The sequence below is a fragment of the Hemitrygon akajei genome, chromosome 5 (assembly GCF_048418815.1).
Source record: "Hemitrygon akajei chromosome 5, sHemAka1.3, whole genome shotgun sequence".
In the NCBI taxonomy this organism is placed as follows: domain Eukaryota; kingdom Metazoa; phylum Chordata; class Chondrichthyes; order Myliobatiformes; family Dasyatidae; genus Hemitrygon; species Hemitrygon akajei.
This window is the reverse complement of record NC_133128.1, coordinates 196,511,860-196,534,735: the sequence shown is the minus strand read 5'-3', so window position 1 is coordinate 196,534,735 and position 22,876 is coordinate 196,511,860. Positions and strand designations below refer to the sequence as shown.

General features: G+C 41.6%; 1 protein-coding gene across 1 annotated transcript in view; it reads left to right on the top strand.

The window, feature by feature from the left end:
* Positions 1-8,924: 8,924 nt before the first annotated feature.
* Positions 8,925-22,876, top strand: part of tmem163a (transmembrane protein 163a) — a 235,086-nt gene continuing 221,134 nt past the window's right edge. Inside the window, exons 1-3 of the mRNA XM_073047605.1 lie at positions 8,925-9,051; positions 9,245-9,442; positions 9,913-10,032. Of these exons, the coding sequence (XP_072903706.1) occupies positions 9,283-9,442; positions 9,913-10,032 (280 nt within the window). The 5' untranslated portion in view covers positions 8,925-9,051; positions 9,245-9,282. The remainder of the gene's footprint in view (positions 9,052-9,244; positions 9,443-9,912; positions 10,033-22,876) is intronic.

Genomic DNA, 22,876 nt, shown 5'->3' with positions numbered 1-22,876 from the left:
CACAGCTAACACCGCCGCCCAGCTTCATGTCATCCGCAAACTTGGAGATGCTGCATTTACTTCCCTTGTCTAAATCATTAATATATATTGTAAACAACTGGGGTCCCAGCACTGAGCCTTGCGGTACCCCACTAGTCACTGCCTGCCATTCTGAAAATGTCCCGTTTACTCCCACTCTTTGCTTCCTGTCTGCCAACCAATTCTCTACCCACATCAATACCAGACCCCCAATACCGTGTGCTTTAAGTTTGCACACTAATCTCCTGTGTGGGACCTTGTCAAAAGCCTTTTGAAAATCTAAATATACCACATCCACTGGCTCTCCCCTATCCACTCTACTAATTACATCTTCAAAAAATTTTATAAGATTCGTCAGACATGATTTTCCTTTCACAAATCCATGCTGACTTTGTCCGATGATTTCACCTCTTTCCAAATGTGCTGTTATCACATCTTTGATAACTGACTCTAGCATTTTCCCCACCACCGATGTCAGACTAACCGGTCCATAATTCCCCAGTTTCTCTCTCCCTCCTTTCTTAAAATGTGGGGTTACATTAGCCACCCTCCAATCCTCAGGAACTAATCCATAATCTAAGGAGTTTTGAAAAATTATCACTAATGCATCTACTATTTCTTGGGCTACTTCCTTAAGCACTCTGGGATGCAGACCATCTGGCCCTGGGGATTTATCTGCCTTTAATCCCTTCAATTTACCTAACACCACTTCCCTACTAACATGTATTTCCCCTCAGTTCCTCCATCTCACTAGACCCTCGGTCCCTTACTATTTCCAGAAGATTATTTATGTCCTCCTTAGTGAAGACAGAACCAAAGTAGTCATTCAACTGGTCTGCCATGTCTTTGTTCCCGATGATCAATTCACCTGTTTCTGACTGTAAAGGACCTACATTTGTCTTGACCAATCTTTTTCTTTTCACGTATCTATAAAAGCTTTTACAGTCAGTTTTTATGTTCCCTGCCAGCTTTCTCTCATAATCTTTTTTCCCTTTCCTAATTAAGCCCTCTGCTGGTCTCTGAATTTCTTCCAGTCCTCAGGTGTGCCACTTTTTTTTGCTAATTTATATGTTTCTTCTTTGGACTTGATACTATCCCTAATTTCCCTTGTCAGCCATGGGTGCACTACCTTCCCTGGTTTATTCTTTTGCCAAACTGGGATGAACAATTGTTGTAGTTCATCCATGCGATCTTTAAATGCTTGCCATTGCACATCCACCGTCAACCCTTTAAGTATCATTTGCCAGTCTATCTTAGCTAATTCACGTCTCATACCTTCAAAGTTACCCTTTTTTAAGTTCAGAACCTTTGTTTCTGAATTAACTATGTCACTCTCCATCTTAATGAAGAATTCCACCATATTATGGTCACTCTTACCCAAGGGGCCTCGCACGACAAGATTGCTAACTAACCCTTCCTCATTGCTCAATACCCAATCTAGAATGGCCTGCTCTCTAGTTGGTTCCTTGACATGTTGGTTCAGAAAACCATCCCGCATACATTCCAAGAAATCCTCTTCCTCAGCACCCTTACCAATTTGGTTCACCCAATCTATATGTAGATTGAAGTCACCCATTATAACTACTGTTCCTTTATTGCACGCATTTCTAATTTCCTGTTTAATGCCATCCCCAACCTCACTACTACTGTTAGGTGGCCTGTACACAACTCCCACCAGTGTTTCCTGCCCCTTAGTGTTATGCAGCTCTACCCATATCGATTCCACATCCTCCAGGCTAATGTCCTTCCTTTCTATTGCGTTAATCTCCTCTCTAACCAGCAATGCTACCCCACCTCCTTTTCTTTCCTGTCTATCCCTCCTGAATATTGAATATCCCTGGATGTTGAGCTCCCATCCTTGGTCATCCTGGAGTCATGTCTCTGTGATCCCAACTATATCATATTCATTAATAACTATCTGCAAATTCAATTCATCCACCTTGTTACGAATGCTCCTTGCATTGACACACAAAGCCTTCAGGCTTGTTTTTACAACATTCTTAGCTCTTATACAATTATGTTGAAAAGTGGCTCTTTTTGCTTTTTGCCCTGGATTTGCCTGCCTGCCACTTTTACTTTTCACCTTACTACTTTTTGCTTCTACTCTCATTTTACACCCCTCTGTCTCTCTGCACTTGTTCCCATCCCCCTGCCACATTAGTTTAAAGCCTCCTGAACAGCAGTAGCAAACGCTCCCCCTAGGACATTGGTTCCAGTCCAGCCCAGGTGCAGACCGTCCTGTTTATACCGGTCCCACCTCCCCCAGAACTGGTTCCAATGTCCCAGAAATTTGAATCCCTCAAATTTCAAATTTGAAATTTGAAGGGTCTCCCCTTCATATATATAATTCTATAAAAGCTGCCTGATCTGTTGAGTTTCTCCAGCATTTTGTGTGTGTTGCTCTGGGTTTCCAGCATCTGCAGAATTTTATGTTTAAGATTAAATAAACTCCCAAGAGGTGTGATAGGTATACAGTGGATGTAACACATCAGGACCAGTACATTTTGGCCCAATTAAGTGGCTGTCCCAATTGGTTGAAGTTTCATGGAAATTGTTTTAACTGAATAACAAAATATGTATTTAATTGAAACACAGAACAAACTAGAACACTACGAAAACTACTACAGTCCTCTATGAGTAGCTAATTGTTATTGACAGAGGAATCCATCCAGTGTACGCTACCGTGTTCTTTTGATTGACTGTAAATGAACAAAATCAGCACAGACACCTAGTGTAGATAGTGGACTGTCTTTATACAATGCTCTCAATGATTGCATCCTACAAATCTTCATTTGCATTTTTAACATTCAAGATGATTGTTAATACATTGATATTCCCTTTAGATCCAAACTTAAAGTAACAAAATAATTTCATTTTTACTCCTTACGATTTCTGACATCTCCAAGCTTGATACCACAGTGAGCAAAACAGTTTTGAATTGTCTTCTGTTAATTGCTCACTAATTATTGGTTACAAAAATCACTGTATTATGAACAGAAACACACCTAGAACATAGAAATGTGCAGTGACAATTATGACTGAGAAGGTGCACAGCAAGCTTAATGGTCTGAGGGTGGATAAATCTCCTAGACCTGATGGAATGCACCCCTGGGTTCTGAAGGAAGTAGCTATAGAGATTTCGGAGGCACTAACAATGATCTTTCAAGAATCGATAGACTTTGGCATTGTACGATGACTGGAAGATTGCAAACGTTACTCTGCTATTTAAGAAAGGTTGGAGGCAGCAGCAAGGAAAGTATAGAGCTGTTAGCCTGACAGCAGTGATTGGGGAGTTGTTGGAATCAATTGTTAGGGATGAGATTACAGAGTACCTGGAGGCACATGACAAGATTGGCCAAAGCCAGCCTGAAAGGAAAATCTTGCCTGACTAAGCTACTGCAATTTTTTGAGGAAATTACAAGAAGGGTAGACAAAGTAGATGCAGCAGACGTGATGTACTTGGATTTTCAGAAGGTCTTTGACAAGGTGCCGCACATGACGCTGCTTAGCAAGATAAGAGCCCATGGAATTACAGTGGTGTTACTAGAATGGGTGGAGCATTGGCTGATGGGCAGAAAACAGAGAGTGGGAATAAAGGGATCCTATTGTGGCTGGCTGCCGGTTACCAGTGGAGTTCCACAGGAGACGGTGTTGGGACTGCTGCTTTTTGTGATGTATGTCAATGATTTGGACTATGGAATTAATGGATTTCTGGCTAAATTTGCCGATAATACAAAGATAGGTGGGGGAGCGGGTAGTGTTGAGGAAACAGAGAGCCTGCAGAGAGACTTAGATAGTTTAGGGGAATGGGCAAAGAAGTGGCAAATGAAATAAATGTTGGAAAGTGTATGGTCATGCACTTTAGTGGAAGAAATGAATGGGCAGACTATTATTTAGATTGGGGGAGAATTCAAAATGCAGAGATGCAAAGGGACTTGGGAGTCCTGGTGCAGGATACCCTAAAGGTTAACCTCCAGTTTGAGTCGGTTGTCAAGAAGGCGAATGCCATGTTGGCATTCATTTCTAGAGATATAGAATATAAGAGCAGGGATGTGATGTTGAGGCTCCATAAGGCACTCGTGAGACCACACTTGGAGTGTTGTGTGTAGTTTTGGGCTCCTTATTTTAGAAAGGATATACTGACATTGGAGACGATTCACAGAAGACTCAAAAGTACCTTTAATGTCAGAGAAATGTATACAATATAGAACCATAGAACATTACAGCACAGAAACAGGCCTTTTGGCCTTTCTTGGCTGTGTCAAACCATTTTTCTGCCTCGCCCCACTGACCAGCACCTGGACCGTATCCCTCCATACACCTCTCATCCATGTACCTGTCCAAGTTTTCCTTAAATGTTAAAGCATTTAACACTTCATCTGGCAGCTCATTCCACACTCCCACCACTCTGTGTGTGAAGAAACCCCCCCCCCCCCCTTAATGTTCCCTTTAAACTTTTCCCCCTTCATCCTTAACCCATGTCCTCTGGTTTTTTTCTCCTCCTGCCTCAGTGGAAAAAGCCTGCTTGCATTCACTCCATCTATACCCATCATAATTTTATATACCTGGATACTTCGGCCGCACCCTTAGTGTGCCAAACAACAGCCAGTCCTGAAACCCCAAGAACGGGTCCCATTCCCACAAAGAACCATGGTCAGCATGTAACTCCATGTCAGAGTCTTCAAAAGAACCCTGGAAAGGAAAAAATAAAGATATTAAAGATAGATAATAATTAATAGATTAATAGAGAATGATTCCAGGAATGAAAGGGTTACCATATGAGGAATGTTTGGCAGCTCTTGGGCTGTATTCCCTGGAGTTCAGGAGAATGAGGGGCAATCTCATAGAAACACTCCAAATATTAAAAGGCCTGAACAGATTAGATATGGATGAGTTATTTCCTAATGTACAAGAGTCTACGACAAGCAGGCATGACTTCAGGATTTAGAATGGAGATGTGGAGAAAATACTTCAGTCAGAGGGTGGTAAATCTGTGAAATTCATTGCCACAAGTGACTGTGGAGGCCAAGTCATTGGGTGTATTTAAGGCAGAGATAGATAGGTTCTTGATTAGCCAGGGCATCAAAGGGTATGGGGAGAAGGCCTGGGAGTGGGGATGGATTGGATCAGCCCATGATTGAATGGTGGAGCAGACTCAATGGGCCAAATAGCCTACTTCTGCTCCTATATCTTATGGTAATAAGAAATCTACAGCACATTACAGGCCCTTCAGCCAACAGCCATATAACCTACTCGAAAGACTGCATAGAATTACCTTACCTAATAGCCCATTATTTTTCTAATCTCCATGTACCTATCCAATAGTCTTTTAAAAGACCCTATCGTATCTGGCTCTACCATCTTCGCTGGCAGCCCATTCCATGCACTTACCACTCTCTCTGTGAAAAACTTACCTCTGACATCCCTCTTGTACCTACTTCCAAGCACCTTAAAACTATGCCCCCTCATGTTTGCCATTTCAGCCCTGGGGGAAAGCCTCTGAGTATCCACATGATCAATGCCTCTCATCATCATATACACCTCTATCAGGTCACCTCTCATCCTCCGTCACTCCAAGGAGAAAAGACCACGTTCACTCAACCTATTCTCGTTAGGCATGCACTCCAATCCAGGCAACATCCTTGTAAATCTCCTCTGCATTCTCTCTATAGTATCCACGTCCTTTCTGTAAAGAGGTGACCAGAACTGAACACGGTACTCCAAGTGGGATCTAAATAAGGTTTTGTACAGCTGTAACATTACCTCATGGCTCTTGAACTCAATCCCATGGTTAATGGAGGCCATCACACCATACATCTTAATAACACTGTCAACCTCCGCAGCAGCTTTGAGTGTCCTTTGGACACAGACCCCAAGATCTCACTGATCCTCCACACTGACAAGAGTCTTACCATTAGTATTATATTGTCTTCAAATTTAACCTAATGTTAAATTTAACCTAATGTTGTCCCACTTTTCAAGAAAGGAGGGAGAGAGAAAACAGGGAATTATAGACCGGTTAGCCTGACGTCAGTGGTGGGAAAGATGCTGGAGTCAATTATAAAAGATGAAATTACGACACATTTGGATAGCAGTAGAAGGATCAGTTCGAGTCAGCATGGATTTATGAAGGGAAAATCATGCTTGACTAATCTTCTGGAGTTTTTTGAGGATGTAACTATGAAAATGGACAAGGGAGAGCCAGTGGATGTAGTGTACCTGGACTTCCAGAAAGCTTTTGATAAAGTCCCACATAAGAGATTAGTGGGCAAAATGAGGGCACATGGTATTGGGGGCAGAGTACTGACATGGATTGAAAATTGGCTGGCTGACAAAAGAGTAGCGATTAATGGGTCCCTTTCGGAATGGCAGGCTGTGACCAGTGGGATACTGCAAGGTTTGGTGCTGGGACCCAAAACAGATCCCTGAGGCACCCCGCTAGTCACCAGCCTCCATCCCGATAAACAATTATCCACCACTACTCTCTGGCATCTCCCATCTAGCCACTGTTGAATCCATTTTATTACTCCAGCATTAATACCTAACGACTGAACCTTCTTAACTAACCTTCCATGTGGAACTTTGTCAAAGGCCTTGCTGAAGTCCATAAATGTTTGCTTTATCAATAGCCATTGGTGAATTTCCAAAGTCTGTGCAATGGCTAATTTCATTCCTTTCCTTAACAAGGGGGCAAGGAGAAGTCAGGGAACTATGGGTGCGTCAGCCTGACATCAGTGGTGGGAGATTACAGGGGGAGTTCTGAGGGACGGGATCTATCAGCATTTACATAGACAGAATCTGATTAGGAGCAGTCAGGACAGCTGTGTGCATGGGAAGTTGTATTTCTCAAATTTTTTAAGAGGATTTTTGGAGGTAAGCAAAAGAAGAAATGAGGCTCGGGCAGTGTATATTGTTTAATTGGAGCTTAGCAAGGCCTTCAGTAAGGTCCTCTATGGCAGGCTGCTCTGGAAGGTTTGATCCCATGGAATTCGGGGAAAGCTAGTTAGATGGATTCAAAACTGGCTCAGAGCTGGGAAGCAGAAGGTGGCAATTGAAGCTTTATCTCAGAATGGAGACTGCTGATTGGTGCTGTGCCACTGGGTTCAGTGTTTTTATTCATTGTGTATATAAATGACCGCAATGCACATGAGACTCAATCTGAGTTTGCAGATGACACAAAATTAGGTATTGTTAAATTGAAGAAGGTTATCATAGATTATAGGGTATCTTGATCAACTGGAGAATTGGGCAAATAGATTTCAAAATGAGGAGATGCATTTTGAAGTGTCAGATTTAGACCATGACTGGTAGAGCACAAGAGAGTGTAATGAATAGAGGGATCTCAAAGTACAGTACAAAGTTTGCTGAAAGCAACATCACAGGTAGCTAGGGTGGTGAAAAAGGCTTTTAGCACACTGACTGTTATCACTCAGGTACTGAGTTTAGCATAATGTTGCAGTGGTAGAAGCTGTTGGTGAGGACACACTCGGAGTACTGTGTACAGTTTTGCTCGGGAAAGATGTGGTTAAACTGGAAAGAATGCAGCAATTATTTGCAAGGATGGGAGAAGCTGGCCAGGCTTGAGATGTAGGAGAATTAAGGGTGACATTATTAGAACATTTAAAATTAGGAGAGGCGGGTGATAACAGTCTTTTTCCCAGGGTAGGGAAGTCAAAACTATGGGCATAGATTTCGGAGTGAAGGGGGAATATAACAGGGATTGAACGATGCTTTTTCCGTGTAGAGGGTGGTGAGTATATGGAAGGAGCTGCCAGAAGGAGTGGTTGAGGCAGGTGAGAAGGTTTTGGATAGGTACATGGAGGGGCTGGGCTCAGAGGGAAATGGGCAAAGACAGGGTCACTGTGGTCAGCATAGACTGGTTGGGTTGAAGGGCCTGTAACCAGACTGGATGACTCTATGACACTGTATGGAAAAAGGGATTCACTATTAATCACAACTTCTAATTTAGAGATAATTTACCATTTCACTCTACATTAGCAAAGGGAAACAGCCTTTGTCAGGAGTCCCTGCCTACAGAGAGACTAATTTACACTAAAACTCCAATTTATTATCCTCTCATCTCTATCAACTCCTGCCACTCGCCTGTACACGCAGAGCAAGTTACCCTGCAGCAATTTAGCTCCACCAACAACTAGTTTCATACTAATCTGTCCTGTCTTAATTGGCGGGTATTGCTATAACATCGTACGTCTCTTGACCTATACATCTACGGACTAAGCATTCTTATCAGCATCAGATGTTACCACAATCCAATGTTTAGCCCCGAGACCCTTCGCTTTCATGTGCAAATATTTTAACAGCGTGTAATGGTGCATCGCTTGCCACTGTCGAGAACACGAGAAAAACGAAACCCCCGTGTGATTTCTAGCACACGAACAAAGTAATCCATCATTATCACCTGGCTCAGGAATTACACTGCAGCCTAACAGTTGAGACGGAATTGATCAGGTCTTCGCGAAAGACTGCAGTACAACTGGCATCGGGCATCCGAGAATAGAAATGTAGATTAACTGCACAGCAAAATCATACCATGCATATTCAACAGCTCACTGTAACATAATCCTTCCGGGTTTACAAATCTATTCCGAAACTCATCCTAGAGGACACGAGTTTTGTCTAAAGCAGTTCTATCAATTTCGCATACATTTATATGCAGGCTCACAGACGACGGAAATTTCATTTTAATCACTTCAAATTTTAAGCAGTTCCTCCCACCCCATCCCTATACCAAGTTACAATAATGTCAAACACCTATTGTTTTGCAGAATGATCACAGAGCACCGCCTGTCATAAATACGATTTTAAATTGTGTTCCTACCAAAAATATTTAAAACAAGGAACTCATTTGAAGGACCGCCCCCTGGATTACATAAATTCCTGCGTTGCAGGCGCTGTGTACCAGACAGACTAAGTTTCAAAAGAAAACTGTTATGTTTCCCCGTGCGAAGCGCCTTTAGCAGATACACGGGCCGAAAATGATTGAAGTTTATAAGTGTTTGTTCTTGTAATAGGGTTAGTATTGATGGTTGGTTGTCCGGCTGTGTTAACTCAAAGTAGTTCAGGGGCTGATTTGACCAAACTCAATTTTAATTAGAGACAGGTCGTCAACGACATCCTTTCTCGTTTGCAGCTCTGCGCTGATGAATCGCGTACGCGAGCTGTCGTTTATGTTTAACCTCTTGTCTCCTTTTTTCTCTCGGTTCAGACATCTCGGCAGTGTGAGGCATTCTCCCTATTTCAACCATGGACGGCTCACCTGCAGATTTCGCAAGTGCCACCGACGGCAGGAACGGCCATTGCTCCTCGGTATCCAGTCAGTCGGAAGAACAGTTCAAGATGGAGAAAGGCAACGAAATGAGAATAACCGAAAGCGCGCAGTTAGGCGATTCGGTGGAGAACAGGGGTGAGTGTGCGGTGCCGCTGCCGATGCAGAGCTTGAGGCGGGAGGCCAGAGGCACCGGAGCATAAATCAGAGACATTACTTGCTATATACTTACCAGAGAGACGTAACCTTTTGTCTGACTCCACAATGCAAATTATCAAATTGCGTTAAAACAGAACACTTGTTTATAGTTCTGAGACTGGTCATCAATTTTGCCTATTAAATGTAGAGTATTTTTTATTCATTTTATTCTAAATTCAATTGTCTGACGTTCTGGCAGTTTGAAAATTACAGAAAACAGGTAGAAATTATTAAATCCAGCATCATACCTAAAACCACTGCTTTCAGAATCTACCAATACACTGTGTGTAGTGTGTATATACACACACAAAAACAATAAAATCAGTCTGCCACTCAGTTCTCCCTTCACCGAGATGTATACGTGCCAGCACCAGTGAGAAGGTTTATTTCTTGCCTCACCTCTCTCCCAGGTTTACTGGAAAGCAGTCAAAGGCTGAAACCGCATGAAGCTCAGAGTTACCGCAGGAAGGCTTTGTGGGTGTCCTGGAGTTCCATCGTCGTCACTCTGTCCCTGGCCGTAGCCGCATTCAGTAAGTACTCCAGATTTTCTGAAACCCCCCCAGCCACAGAACTTGTGTTTCTCTAGCCTTGCTATTCACTAGTGTCATTCTCATCATGAAAACGAGAAATGGTAAACTGCAGAGATAAGAATTGTATAATTTTATATGTTTCAACTTGTGTAGTGCTGCTGCAGCGAGAGACCTGTAATGTTTAAGCATTCTGTATTAGTGCAGTGCATTGGTCCCAAGCACAAGCCGCTGGAAGATGATTGGCGAGGTGATTTGGAAGTAATGGATAATGGTTAAATTCCGCTGACAAGACTCAAAACTTTAATAGTCAAAGCAATTTGTATAAAGCAGCCAGATTTCAGCTTATCGAGATGTACGTCTTTATAACTACCAATCGAGCCCTTAGAATTAATTAATATTTATATAGTGCAGCCTTGAGATAATATGAATAAATTCAGCTTTTGTATTTTAATTAAGCAGTGCTGTAACTCAGTGTCTGGTTGTCCTTGGTGTTGTGAGATTTTTTCTCGTGTACAGTCATCTCATGTTTCAGATGTCATTAGAAACGGGGATTGTGCTGGAGGATTGGCGTATTGCTCATGTGGTTCCATTGTTTAAAAAGGGTTCTAGAAGTAAGCCTAGCAATTATAGACCTGTCAGTTTGACATCAGTGGTGGGTAAATTAATGGAAAGTATTCTTAGAGATAGTATTTATAATTATCTGGATAGACAGGATCTGATTAGGAGTAGCCAGCATGGATTTGTGTGTGGAAGGTCATGTTTGACAAACCTTATTGAATTTTTTGAAGAAGTTAGGAGGAATGTTGACGAGGGTAAGGCAGTGGATGTAGTCTATATGGACTTCAGCAAGGCCTTTGACAAAGTTCCACATGGAAGGTTAGTTAAGAAGGTTCAGTCGTTAGGTATTAATGCTGGAGTAATAAAATGGATTCAACAGTGGCTAGATGGGAGATGCCAGAGAGTAGTGGTGGATAATTGTTTATCGGGATGGAGACCGGTGACTAGCGGGGTGCCTCAGGGATCTGTTTTGGGCCCAATGTTGTTTGTGATATACATAAATGATCTGGATGATGGGGTGGTAAATTGGATTAGTAAGTATGCCGATGATACTAAGGTAGGAGGTGTTGTGGATAATGAGGTGGGTTTTCAAAGCTTGCAGGGAGATTTATGCTGGTTAGAAGAATGGGCTGAACGTTGGCAGATGGAGTTTAATGCTGAGAAGTGTGAGGTTCTACATTTTGGCAGGAATAATCCAAATAGAACATACAGGGTAAATGGTAGGGCATTGAGGAATGCAGTGGAACAGAGAGATCTAGGAATAACAGTGCATAGTTCTCTGAAGGTGGAGTCTCATGTAGATAGGGTGGTGAAGAAGGCTTTTGGAACGCTGGCCTTTCTAATCAGAGCATTGAGTACAGAAGTTGGGATGTAATGTTAAAATTGTACAAGGCATTGGTAAGGCCAAATTTGGAATATTGTGTACAGTTCTGGTCACCGAATTATAGGAAAGATATCAATAGAGAGAGTGCAGAGACGATTTACTAGGATGTTGCCTGGGTTTCAGCACTTAAGTTACAGAGAAAGGTTGAACAAGTTAGGTCTCTATTCATTGGAGCGTAGAAGGTTGAGGGGGGATTTGATCGAGGTATTTAAAATTTTGAGAGGGATAGATAGAGTTGACGTGAATAGGCTGTTTCCATTGAGAGTAGGGGAGATTCAAATGAGAGGACATGATTTGAGAGTTAGGGGGCAAAAGTTTAAGGGAAACACGAGGGGGTATTTCTTTACTCAGAGAGTGATAGCTGTGTGGAATGAGCTTCCTGTAGAAGTAGTAGAGGCCAGTTCAGTTGTGTCATTTAAGGTAAAATTGGATAGGTATGTGGAGGGTTATGGGCTGAGTGCGGGTAGGTGGGGCTAGGTGAGATTAAGAGTTCGGCACGGACTAGGAGAGCCGAGATGGCCTGTTTCCGTGCTGTGATTGTTATATGGTTACAGCAGATTATTTAATTTACTCTGCAGGTTATTCCGGTTAAACAGCTAATTGTGTAAAAGTAGTATATACCTTCTGCCTTCACACGGCAGAATAAGGAAATAGCGTGAAGTTTTCTGAGACAGAATTGAAAAAGGTTAAAATGTCATAAAAGGATTAACAACAAAACAGTTATTAACAGGACGGAAACGACTGAGTAGAGGTGGTCTTAATTTGATTGGGTTTCAGTTTGAACATCCGGTTTTTATTTGTACAGATTCACTAGGGATCTGTTTCGTATCAGTAGCAAATCTTGTGTTTATTCTTTCTAATAATGGAATTCTGAAGATACTTTCTGGTTGACTGCTTTTGCATTCTTTCAGTTTGTACGGTGTCATGGAAAAAAACACTTAAATATTACAATATTGAATTGTTGGAAATATCTCCTTTGTTGCAATATTAAACAGGAGCTCCCAAACAAATCATCAAAGAATAATCTGGTAGGCTGTATGGCTGCTGTACATTACCCCTGCTGTGTAGGAGAGTGGTAGAATTTGGAGGATTGATTGGAGTGGGCGTGTTAAATTAGTATAGAATTGTTATGAATCAGAATCAGGTTTATTATCACTGGCATTTGACGTGAAATTTGTTAACTTAGCAGCAGCAGTTCAATGCAATACATAATATAGAGAAAAATAAATAAATAAATTACAGTATATGTGGATTAAAATCATGCAAAAACAAAAATAATATAATTTTTAAAAGTGAGGTAGTGTCCAAGGATTCAATATTCAATTTCCTTTTGGAAATCGGATGGCAGAAGGGAAGAAGCTGTTCCTGAATCGCTGAGTGTGTGCCTTCAGGCTTCTGTATCTCCTACCTGATGGCAACAGTGAGAAAAGGGCATGCTCTGGGTGCTGGAGGTCCTTAATAATGGATGCTGCCTTTCTGAGACACCTGTCCCTGAAGATGTCCTGGGTACTTCATAGGCTAGTACCCAAGATGGAGCTGACTAAATTTACAACCCTCTGCAGCTTCTTTTGGTCCTGTAGAGGTAGCCCCCCTCCCCACCATACCAGACAGTTATGAAGCCTGTCAGAATGCTCTCCACAGTATATAGAAGTTTTTAAGTGTATTTGTTGACATACCAAATCTCTTCAAACTCCTAATAAAGTATAGCCGCTGACTTGCCTTCTTTATAACTGCAATGATATGTTGGGACCAGGTTTGATCCTCAGATTTTGACAGGCAGGAATCTGAAACTGCTCACTCTCTCCACTTCTGAACCCTCTGAGGATTGGTATGTGTTCCTTTGTCTTATTGATGCTTGCTGGCTGTTGCAGACTGAGTGACTCCAATAACTTATCTACTATACACTATGTTTTTTGATTCCATGGCTGTAACTTTAATTGTAAGAGTATTAACTGTAAAAGACACTTAAAGATATAATTGTGCTTGAAGTTTTATCCATCTTTTCCCATTGTATCTTCTCTATCTTTCCTCAGTTATTTCCAGTTTGTCACAAATACTTTTTATTTGTTCTGCCAATGTTATTCTCTAGTCTGTTTAGCAGCTTACATTTTTCAGTTTTGATCACTGGTCTAACTTTTTAGAGATAGAATTTCAATCTTTTCCATGTGTGTTTGCTGTATTTAAAGAGTTTAAATGTTGCATTGGATCCAGTGACAATTCCCAGGGGAAATAACTGGAGATTGTAGAATTCCTGGTGGAAGACAATCCCTTGGAAATAATACACCTGTATAGTAGAATAGTTTATGCATAAAACATATTAGGATTTGAAAACTCAGAACATTTTTGAAAGGATTTTATCAGTTTAGTAACAATGTCCTATTTGGCAAAACAGCCAAATTGATGTATCCGAGAAATAGTTCTTTATCCAAAGGTTTCAATCAAGATTTTGTGAAATATTGTGCCAAAATTTTAACTCGCCTACAATGTATTACAGTGACAGTTTGTGTTATGTCTGTGACTCTATGTACAATATTTTATATATAAAACACTGATTTGCTTCAGAGAAATCTGAACAAAATCTGATGTAAGTATATCTTGCATAACATAGAAACATAGAAAATAGGTGCAGGAGTAGGCCATTTGGCCCTTTGAGCCTGCACCGCCATTCAGTATGATCATGGCTGATCATCCAACTCAGAACCCTGTACCTGCCTTCTCTCCATACCCCCTGATCCCTTTAGCCACAAGGGCCATATCTAACTTCCTCTTAAATATAGCCAATGAACCAGCCTCAACTGTTTCCTGTGGCAGAGAATTCCACAGATTCACCACTCTCTGTGTGAAGAAGTTTTTCCTCATCTCAGTCCTAAAAGGCTTCCCCTTTATCCTTAAACTGTGACCCCTCATTCTGGACTTCCCCAACATTGGAAACAATCTTCCTGCATCTAGCCTGTCCAATCCCTTTAGAATTTTATATGTTTCAATAAGATCCCCCCCCCCTCAATCTTCTAAATTCCAGTGAGTATAAGCCTAGTCGATCCAGTCTTTCTTCATATGAAAGTCCTGCCATCCCAGGAATCAATCTGGTGAACCTTCTCTGTACTCCCTCTATGGCAAGAATGTCTTTCCTCAGATTAGGGGACCAAAACTGCACACAATACTCTAGGTGCAGTCTCACCAAGGCCTTGTACAACTGCAGTAGAACCTCCCTGCTCCTGTACTCAAATCCTTTTGCTATGAATGCCAACATACCATTTGCCTTTTTCACCGCCTGCTGTACCTGCATGCCCACCTTCAATGACTGGTGTACAATGACACCCAGGTCTCATTGCATCTCCCCTTTTCCTAATCAGCCACCGTTCAGATAATAATCTGTTTTCCTGTTCTTGCAACCAAAGTGGATAACCACACATTTATCCACATTAAGAAATTTTAAGTCAGATGACTAAAGATTGTCAAACAGCTTAAAGAAGAGGCAGTGAGCTTTAGAAGGATAATTGCAGAATTTGGAGCTTGAGAAGATGGACTTGGCTGTAAGAGCAGTTGAGTAAGAAACATCTAGAATGTGTGGCTATTGGGGATGCAAAAGTTCTCCTTGATACCTCTGGATTGGAAAGTGAAAATGTTGTGGAAAATGAAGTGTTCATTTTCATTAGGGTTTTTCATTAAAATAACATTTTGAACAAGTCAGAACATTACTGTTACTTTGAATGTTGGGAACTTTTTTTGCATGCATTTGCCAAAGATATTTGATAAACTAACTGAGAAATAATTACTTTGTCTTTACTTATAAAATAACACTAACAAAGGTACTGAATGTAGCATGTGAAACATTTTCTTAATGTCTAAAGATGACTAATATTCAATCTTTCCCTTTGTCAAATTTAATGGTCTTACTAGCTAATTACTTTTAGGTAGCAAGCAAAGCATTTTGTATCTGACAAGTGCTCAAGTTTAAAAACTTGGCTGTCTAAATATGATTTTATTCAATGCAAACTGTTATTAATATTTGGGTAACAATGAATAAAGATTATCAGCACATTTTATCAACACAGCAATAACTTGCCTTTTACATCTTGTGATTAAAATGTCCAATGTTTCTTACCTCTGTGCACAATTGTGGAAGGGCCCTAAAATGTGGCTGTTGTGTTGTAGTGGTGTACCATATTTCAGCTTATTGTTCAGTACAAATTCTCATATCTTGCCAGTTTGTTACATTTGGAATTCATAAACTCCTTTCACTGGATGACCAGGACTTTATTTTGCAACATATTTGGGCATGCTTAAGTAAGTTGATAATCTTTCAGTTCATTGTTCATGGTTTAAGTGTACCTCCCCTGGAGCAGCCCTTGGAGAATTATACCATATTACATAAAATCTTAGGATAAACCTACCAGGTGAAAATAGCCACGTATGGTGGCACTGAGCTGGTCCTCCTTACCAACAGGCAAACGGCGTCTTTGTATTTGTATGAAAGTTCTGTTGATGAGACAATGTTAGCAAATTACCAGATGGCAGTCTATTGGGGGGACCATCAGTAGGATTTACCACCTCCGATCTGTGAAGGCATTTGTTTCATTGACTTGTGATCAAGGGTGTTAACTCATTGAGATTTCTAAGGCTACATCCACACTAGACTGGATAATTTTGAAAACGCCGGTTTCGAGTAAAAACGATAGGCGTCCACACTGTTTTTGGAAGTATCTCTATCCACACTGAAACGGAGATTTCGGCGAATCTCCTCCTCCTGCGCATGCGCAAGGCGCATCTACTGAAAACAAGCGACATGTTTGGTGTTGAATCTCGCCGTAGAAGTGTGCATTTGTGTAGTTATAGACTAGAAAAACTTAAAACGATGGGCAGCTGTTGGCTCTCACGCAGGAGAAATTAAAACTCAAAAAACCCCAAATACTGGAGCGTACGGCAGCAACCGACGGAGTTCAATGACAGATTGGCCCAGCTGACGACGAACATTGAAAAACTGACTAACTCTGTTGCATTAATAAAACACCTTGTTAAATGTATAAAACATGTCTGTGTCAGTGTTGTATTTCCATACGATGTTACATTAGGCTGTTACACATCTATTGTTAGAGAAGTACTTGCATAAATAGGTAAACCACCTTCATACGAGCAAGGACAGAAAATGGCAAAGTGAGTACAGTATACTATTCAGTAAGTTATGGGTCAAAGTATTTGGTGAGTACAGTTTTAACTCTTCTGGCTTCAGTCTCTTTGCTGTCTGTTCTGAAAGTGTTAGGTTGTGTTCAAGAAAACAATGAAATAGCGCGCTGCCGTCTGACAGCGTTTTCCGAAGTCTCTGGTTGCGCTGTCCACACTGATCCGCCCGAGCAGCATTTTCAAAAACGCCCACCCTGGAAAGCATTTCTGAAAAGCTCCGTTTTTGGGGGACGAAAATGCCATTTTAGTGTGGACGGAGGGTAAAAACTAAGAGAAAAAGCTTCGGTTGTGGATTTATCCAGTGTAGTGTGGATGTAGCCTAAGAGGGATAGACCACATAGCACTAACATTGCCTCTGTTTTATTCATAGCTGTGTTGACCAACCATTGCTCTGAGCAGGAAATTTTTACATGGCCTGAAAACTGCATGGCTCTTTAAATGATTTTTTGAAAGATTAGTTACCAAAAAATGCAGAATATAGAATCTTTCATATCAAACAAACACACACTACAACTCAATGCAAGTAAACAATGTTAAACAGTTAAAACATTTGACAGGAACAATAGCAAAACTAAAATGTTTTAACAAGATAGCGTTGGTGTTCAGTAGGGCAGTGGTTTATCAACAATGGGCTGCTGACTTACATTCTGTATTGTTACAACTTATGTTGGTGTAACTTGAAATACTGACAATGTAAGTACAATGAAGCTCTAAAATATTTCAAAGTAAAGGTTGCGGTATGTTTAGAAAATTTATGGATTATATTCATCAATACATTAATTACAGGCTATTAGACAATTATATTAACAGATTTCAAAACTATATTAGCATAATTCCAGATGCATGGCAACAAAGGCTTTGTATGTGGGAACATTTCAGTTACTGCGTGGCTATTCACCCATGCAGTTCAGAGGGAACAGATCATGGCATCGATGAACTGGCATGGCAGAAGGGAAAGAGGTAGAAGAGGGGAGCGGGAGTGATAAGGGACTCAATAGTCAGAGGAACAGACAGGAAGTTCTGTGGACATGAAAGGGACACCCAGTTGTATATGGTATGTTCCCTCCTAGGGATGTCTCAAATCATGTCCACAGCATTTGGGAAAGGGAGGGAGGCAGTCTGATGTCTTGGTACATATTGGTACCAGTGACAAAGGAAAAAAACAGATCCTGAAGAAAGAATTTAGGGAGCTAGGCAGCAAGCTGAGAAGCAGAACTTCCTCCTAGGATAGTAATTTCTGCTACCTGTGCTATATGCCAGTGAGGGTAGAAATAAGGTGATCTGGTAGATAAATGCATAGCTGAGAAGCAGGCGCAGAGGACAGGGTTGCAGGTTAGTGGAGCATTGGGATCTCTTCTGGGGGAGGTAGGACCTGCACAAAGTGGCGGGTTGCATCTGAATCTGAGGAGAACGAACATTCTCATGGGCAGGTTTGTTAGAGCTGTTGGGGAGGGTTTAAACTAATTTGGCAGGGGGTGGAAACCGGACTGAAGGGACGTAAAAAGGACGGATGGTAAAAAAGTAATGATAACATGCAGTCAGATTGTCAGGAAGAGCAGGCAAGTGATAGGACTTGATTGCAGCCAATAGGCTGAGTATCAAATCAATGGGGATGCAGAATCAGAAAGGATAGCAAATACAGTACTCAAGGTGCTGCATCTAAATGCACATAGTACAAGAAATAAGGTAGAAAATCTTATTGCACTTTTACAGATTGTCAGGTATGAAATTGTGGCCATCACTGAATCATGCCTGAAGGATGATTGTAGTTGGGAGCTGAATGTCCAAGATTACACGTTATATCGGAGGGATAGGAAGGTAGGCAGAGGGGTGGTGAGGCTCTACTGGTGAGGAATGACATCAAATCAGTAGAAAGATGTTGGATATAGGAGCGGAAGATGTTGGATCCTTGTGGATTAAGTTAAGAAACTACAAGCTTAAAAGAACCCTGAATGCAGTTATATATGGGCCTCCCAACAGTGGCTAGGAGATGTACCACAGAGTTACACAAGGAAATAGAAACAGCAAGTCAAAAGGGCAATGTTATGGCATCATGGCAGATTTTAACATGCAGGGCATAGGAACATAGAAACCTACAGTACAGTACAGGCCCCTCAGCCCACAATGCTGTGCTGAACATGTACTTATTTAAAAATTATCTAAGTTACACTTAGCCCTCTATTTTTCTAAGCTCCAGGTACCTACCCAGGAGTCTCTTAAAAGACCCTATCATATCCACCTCCACCACTGTCGCCAGCAGCTCATTCCATGTACTCACCACTCTGTGTTTTAAAAAAAATAAAAATAAAAATAAAAAAAAATCTTAATCCTGACATCTTCTCTGTACCTACCTCCAAGCTCCTTAAAACTGTGCCCCCTCATGTTGGCCATTTCAGCCCTGGGAAAAAGCTTTGGATTATCCACATGATCAATGCCTCTCATCTTATACACCTCTATCAGGTCACCTCTCACTCCAAGGAGAAAAGGCCGAGTTCGCTCAACTTATTCTCATTAGGCATGCTCCCCAATCCAGGCACCATCCTTGAAAATCTCCTCTGCATGCTTTCTATAGTTTCCACATCCTTCCTGTAGTGAGGTGACCAGTACTGAGCACAGTACTCCAAGTGGGGTCTGACCAGGGTCCTATATCGCTGCAACATTGCCTCTCAACCAGTGTATTGCATGCCTTCTTAACCACAGAGTCAACCTAAGCAGTAGCTTTGAGTGTCCAATGGACTTGGACACCAAGATCCCTCTGATCCTCCACACTGACAAGAGTCTTACCATTAATACTATATTCTGCTATCATATTTGACCTACCAAAATGAACCACTTCAAACTTATCTGGGTTGAACTCCATCTGTCAATTCTCAGCCCAGTTATGCATCCTATTGATGTCCTGCTGTAACCTCTGACAGCCCTCCACACTACCCCCAACACCCCAACCTTGGTGTCATTAGCAAGTTTACTAACCCATCCCACCACTTTCTCATTCAGAAGAAGGGGTCCCAGAACAGATCCCTGAGGCACACCACTGGTCACTGACCTCCATGCAGAATATGACCCATCTGCAACCACTCTTTGCTTTCTATGGGCAAGCCAGTTTTGGATCCACAAAGCAATGTCCCATTGGATCCCATGCCCCCTTACTTTCTCAATAAGCCTTGCATGGGGTACCTTATCAAATACCTTGCTGAAATCTATATACACTACATCTACTGCTCTACATTCATCAATGTGTTTAGCCACATCCTCAAAAAATTCAATCAGGCTTGAAAGGCACAACTTGCCTTTGACAAAGCCATGCTGACTATTCTTAATCATATTATGCCTCTACAAATGTTCATAAATCCTGCCTCTCTGGATCCTTTCCATCAGATTACCAACCACTGAAGTAAGACTCACTGATCTATAATTTCCTGGGCTATCTCTACTCCCTTTTTTTGAATAAGGGAACAACATCTGCAGCTCTCCAATCCTTGGGAATCTCTCCCATCTCCATTGGTGATGTAAAGATCTTTGACAGAGGCTCAGCAATCTCCTCTCTAGTCTCCTACAGTAGCCTAGGGTACATCTCATTAGGTCCCAGAGACTTACCCAACTTGATGTTTTCTTAGTGTCTATATTCTCAAGCTTTTCAGTCCACTGTAAGTCGCCAAGATCCTTTTCTGCAGTTAATGCTGAAGCAAAGTATTCATTAGGTATCTCTGCTATCTCCTCTGGTTCCATACACACTTTCGTAGTGTCATACTTAATTGGTCCTATTCTCTCATGTCTTATCCTCTTGCTCTTCACATATTGTAGAATGTCATAGGGTTTTCCTTAATCCTGCCTGCCAAGGCCTTCTCATGGCACCTTCTGGTTCTCCTAATTTCATTCTTAAGCTCCTTCCTGCTAGTTTTACAATCTTCTAGATCTCTATCATTACCAGGTCAATTGGGAAAATCAGGTTGGTAATGGATCTCAAGAGAGTGAGTTTGTTGAATGCCTAAGAGATGGCCTTTTAGTGCAGTTTGTCATTGAGTCTACTAGGGGATCAGCTGTACTGGATAGGGTGTTATGCAATGAACCTGAGGCAATTAGGGAGCTTAAGGTAAAAGAACCCTGAGGAGACAGTAACACAATATGATTGTGTTCAACTTGAAATTTGATGGGGAGAAAGTAAAGTCTGATGTAGCAGTTTTCAGTGGAGTAAGGGAAATTGCAGTGATATGAGAGAGGAGTTGGTCAAAGTAAATTGGAAGGAGCTGCTGCCTGTCAGGAGAGCAGCAACAGTGTGCATTTCTGGGGAAAATGAGGAAGGTCCAGGACACACATATTCCAAAAATGAAGAAATACTCAAATGGTAAAATAGTATGACCGTGGCTGACAAGGGAAGCTATTGTAAAAGCAAAAGAGAGGGCATACTGCAAAGCAAAAATTAGTGGGAAGATAGAGGTTTGGCAAGTTTTAAAAACTTACAGAGAACAACTGAAAAATCATTGGAAGGGAAATGAAATATGAAAGCAAGCTAGCTAATATCAAAGTGGATAGTATAAGTTTTTTTCAGGTATGTTAAAAAGAGAAATGAGAGTGGATTTACAACCGTTAGAAAATGATGCAGGCAAAAGAATAAAGGAAGACAAGGAGATGGCTGATGAACTAAGTGAGTATTTGGCGTTGGTCTTCATTGTGGAAGACACTAGCAGTATGCCTGATGTTGTAGTGTGTGAAGGAAGAGAAGTGGGTGCAGCTGCTGTTACAAGAGCGAAGGTGCTCAAAAAGCTGAAAGACCTAAAGGTACGTAAGTCACCCGGACCAGATGAACTGTGCCCTTGGGTTCTGAAAGAGGTAGAGTTAGAGATTGTGGTGGCATTAGAAATGATCTTTCAAAAATCATTGAACTCTGGCATGGTGCCAGAGGACTGGAAAATTGCAAGTGTCTCTCCATTCTTTAAGAAAGGAGGAAGACAGCAGAAAGAAAATTATAGACCAGTTAGCCTGACCTCAGTTGTTGGGAAAATATTGGAGTCAATTGTTAAGGATGAGGTCCTTCAGGGATAATCCTGCCTGACAAACCTGTTGGAATTCTTTGAGGAGATTACAAGTAGGATAGGTAAAGGGGCAGTGTATGTTGTATACTTGGACTTTCAGAAGGCCTTTGACAAGGTGCCACACATGAAGCTGGTTACCAAGTTAAGAGCCCATAGTATTACAGGAAAGCTCCGAACATGGTTAGAGCATTGATTGGTAGGAGGCAGCGAGTGGGAATAAGGGGATCATTTTCTGGTAGGCTGCCAGTGACTAGTGGTGTTCTGCAGGGTTCGCTGTTGGGACCACTTCTTTTCATGTTGTACATAAATGATTTAGTTGATGAAATATATGGCTTTGTTGCCAAGTTTGCACATAATATGAAGATTGGTGGAGGGGTAGGCAGTGTTTGGGAAACAGGTAGGATGCGGAAGGACATGGACAGATTAGGAGAATGGGCAAGAAAGTGTCAAATAAAATACAATGTTGGAAAATACATGGTCATGCACTTTGGTAGTAGAAATAAATGTGTGGACTATTTTCTAAATGGGGAGAAAATCCAGGAATCTGAAATGCAGAGGGACTTGGGAGTCCTTGTGCAGAACACCCTAAAGGTTAACTTGCAGTAGAGTCTGTGCTGAGGAAGCCAAATGCCATGTTAGCATTCATTTCAAGAGGTCTAGAATAAAAGAGCAAGGACATAATGCTGAGGCTTTATAAGGCACTGGTGAGGCCTCGCCTTGAGTATTGTGAACAGTTTTGGGCCCCTCATTGTAGAAAATGATGTGCTGGCATTGGAGAGGGTCCAGAGGAGGTTCACAAGGTTGATTCCAGGAATGAAAGGGTTATCATACAAGGAACGTTTGATGGGTCTGTACTTGCTAGAATTCAGAAAGATGAGGGGAGATTTCATTGAAACCTTTCAAATGTTGAAAAGCCTAGACAGTGTAGATGTGGAAAAGATGTTTCCCATGGTGGAGAGTCTAGGAGAAGAGGACAAAGCCTCAGGGTAGAGGGTTGCCCTTTCAAAACAGACGCAGAAATTTTTTTTAGCCAGAGGGTGGTGAATTTGTCAAATTTGTTGCCACGTGCCACTGTTGAGGCCAGGTTGTTGGGTGTATTTAAGACAGAGATTGATAGGTTCTTGATTGGACATGGCATCAAAGGTAACGGGCAGAAGGCCAGGAACTGGGGTTGAGGAGGAGATGGGAA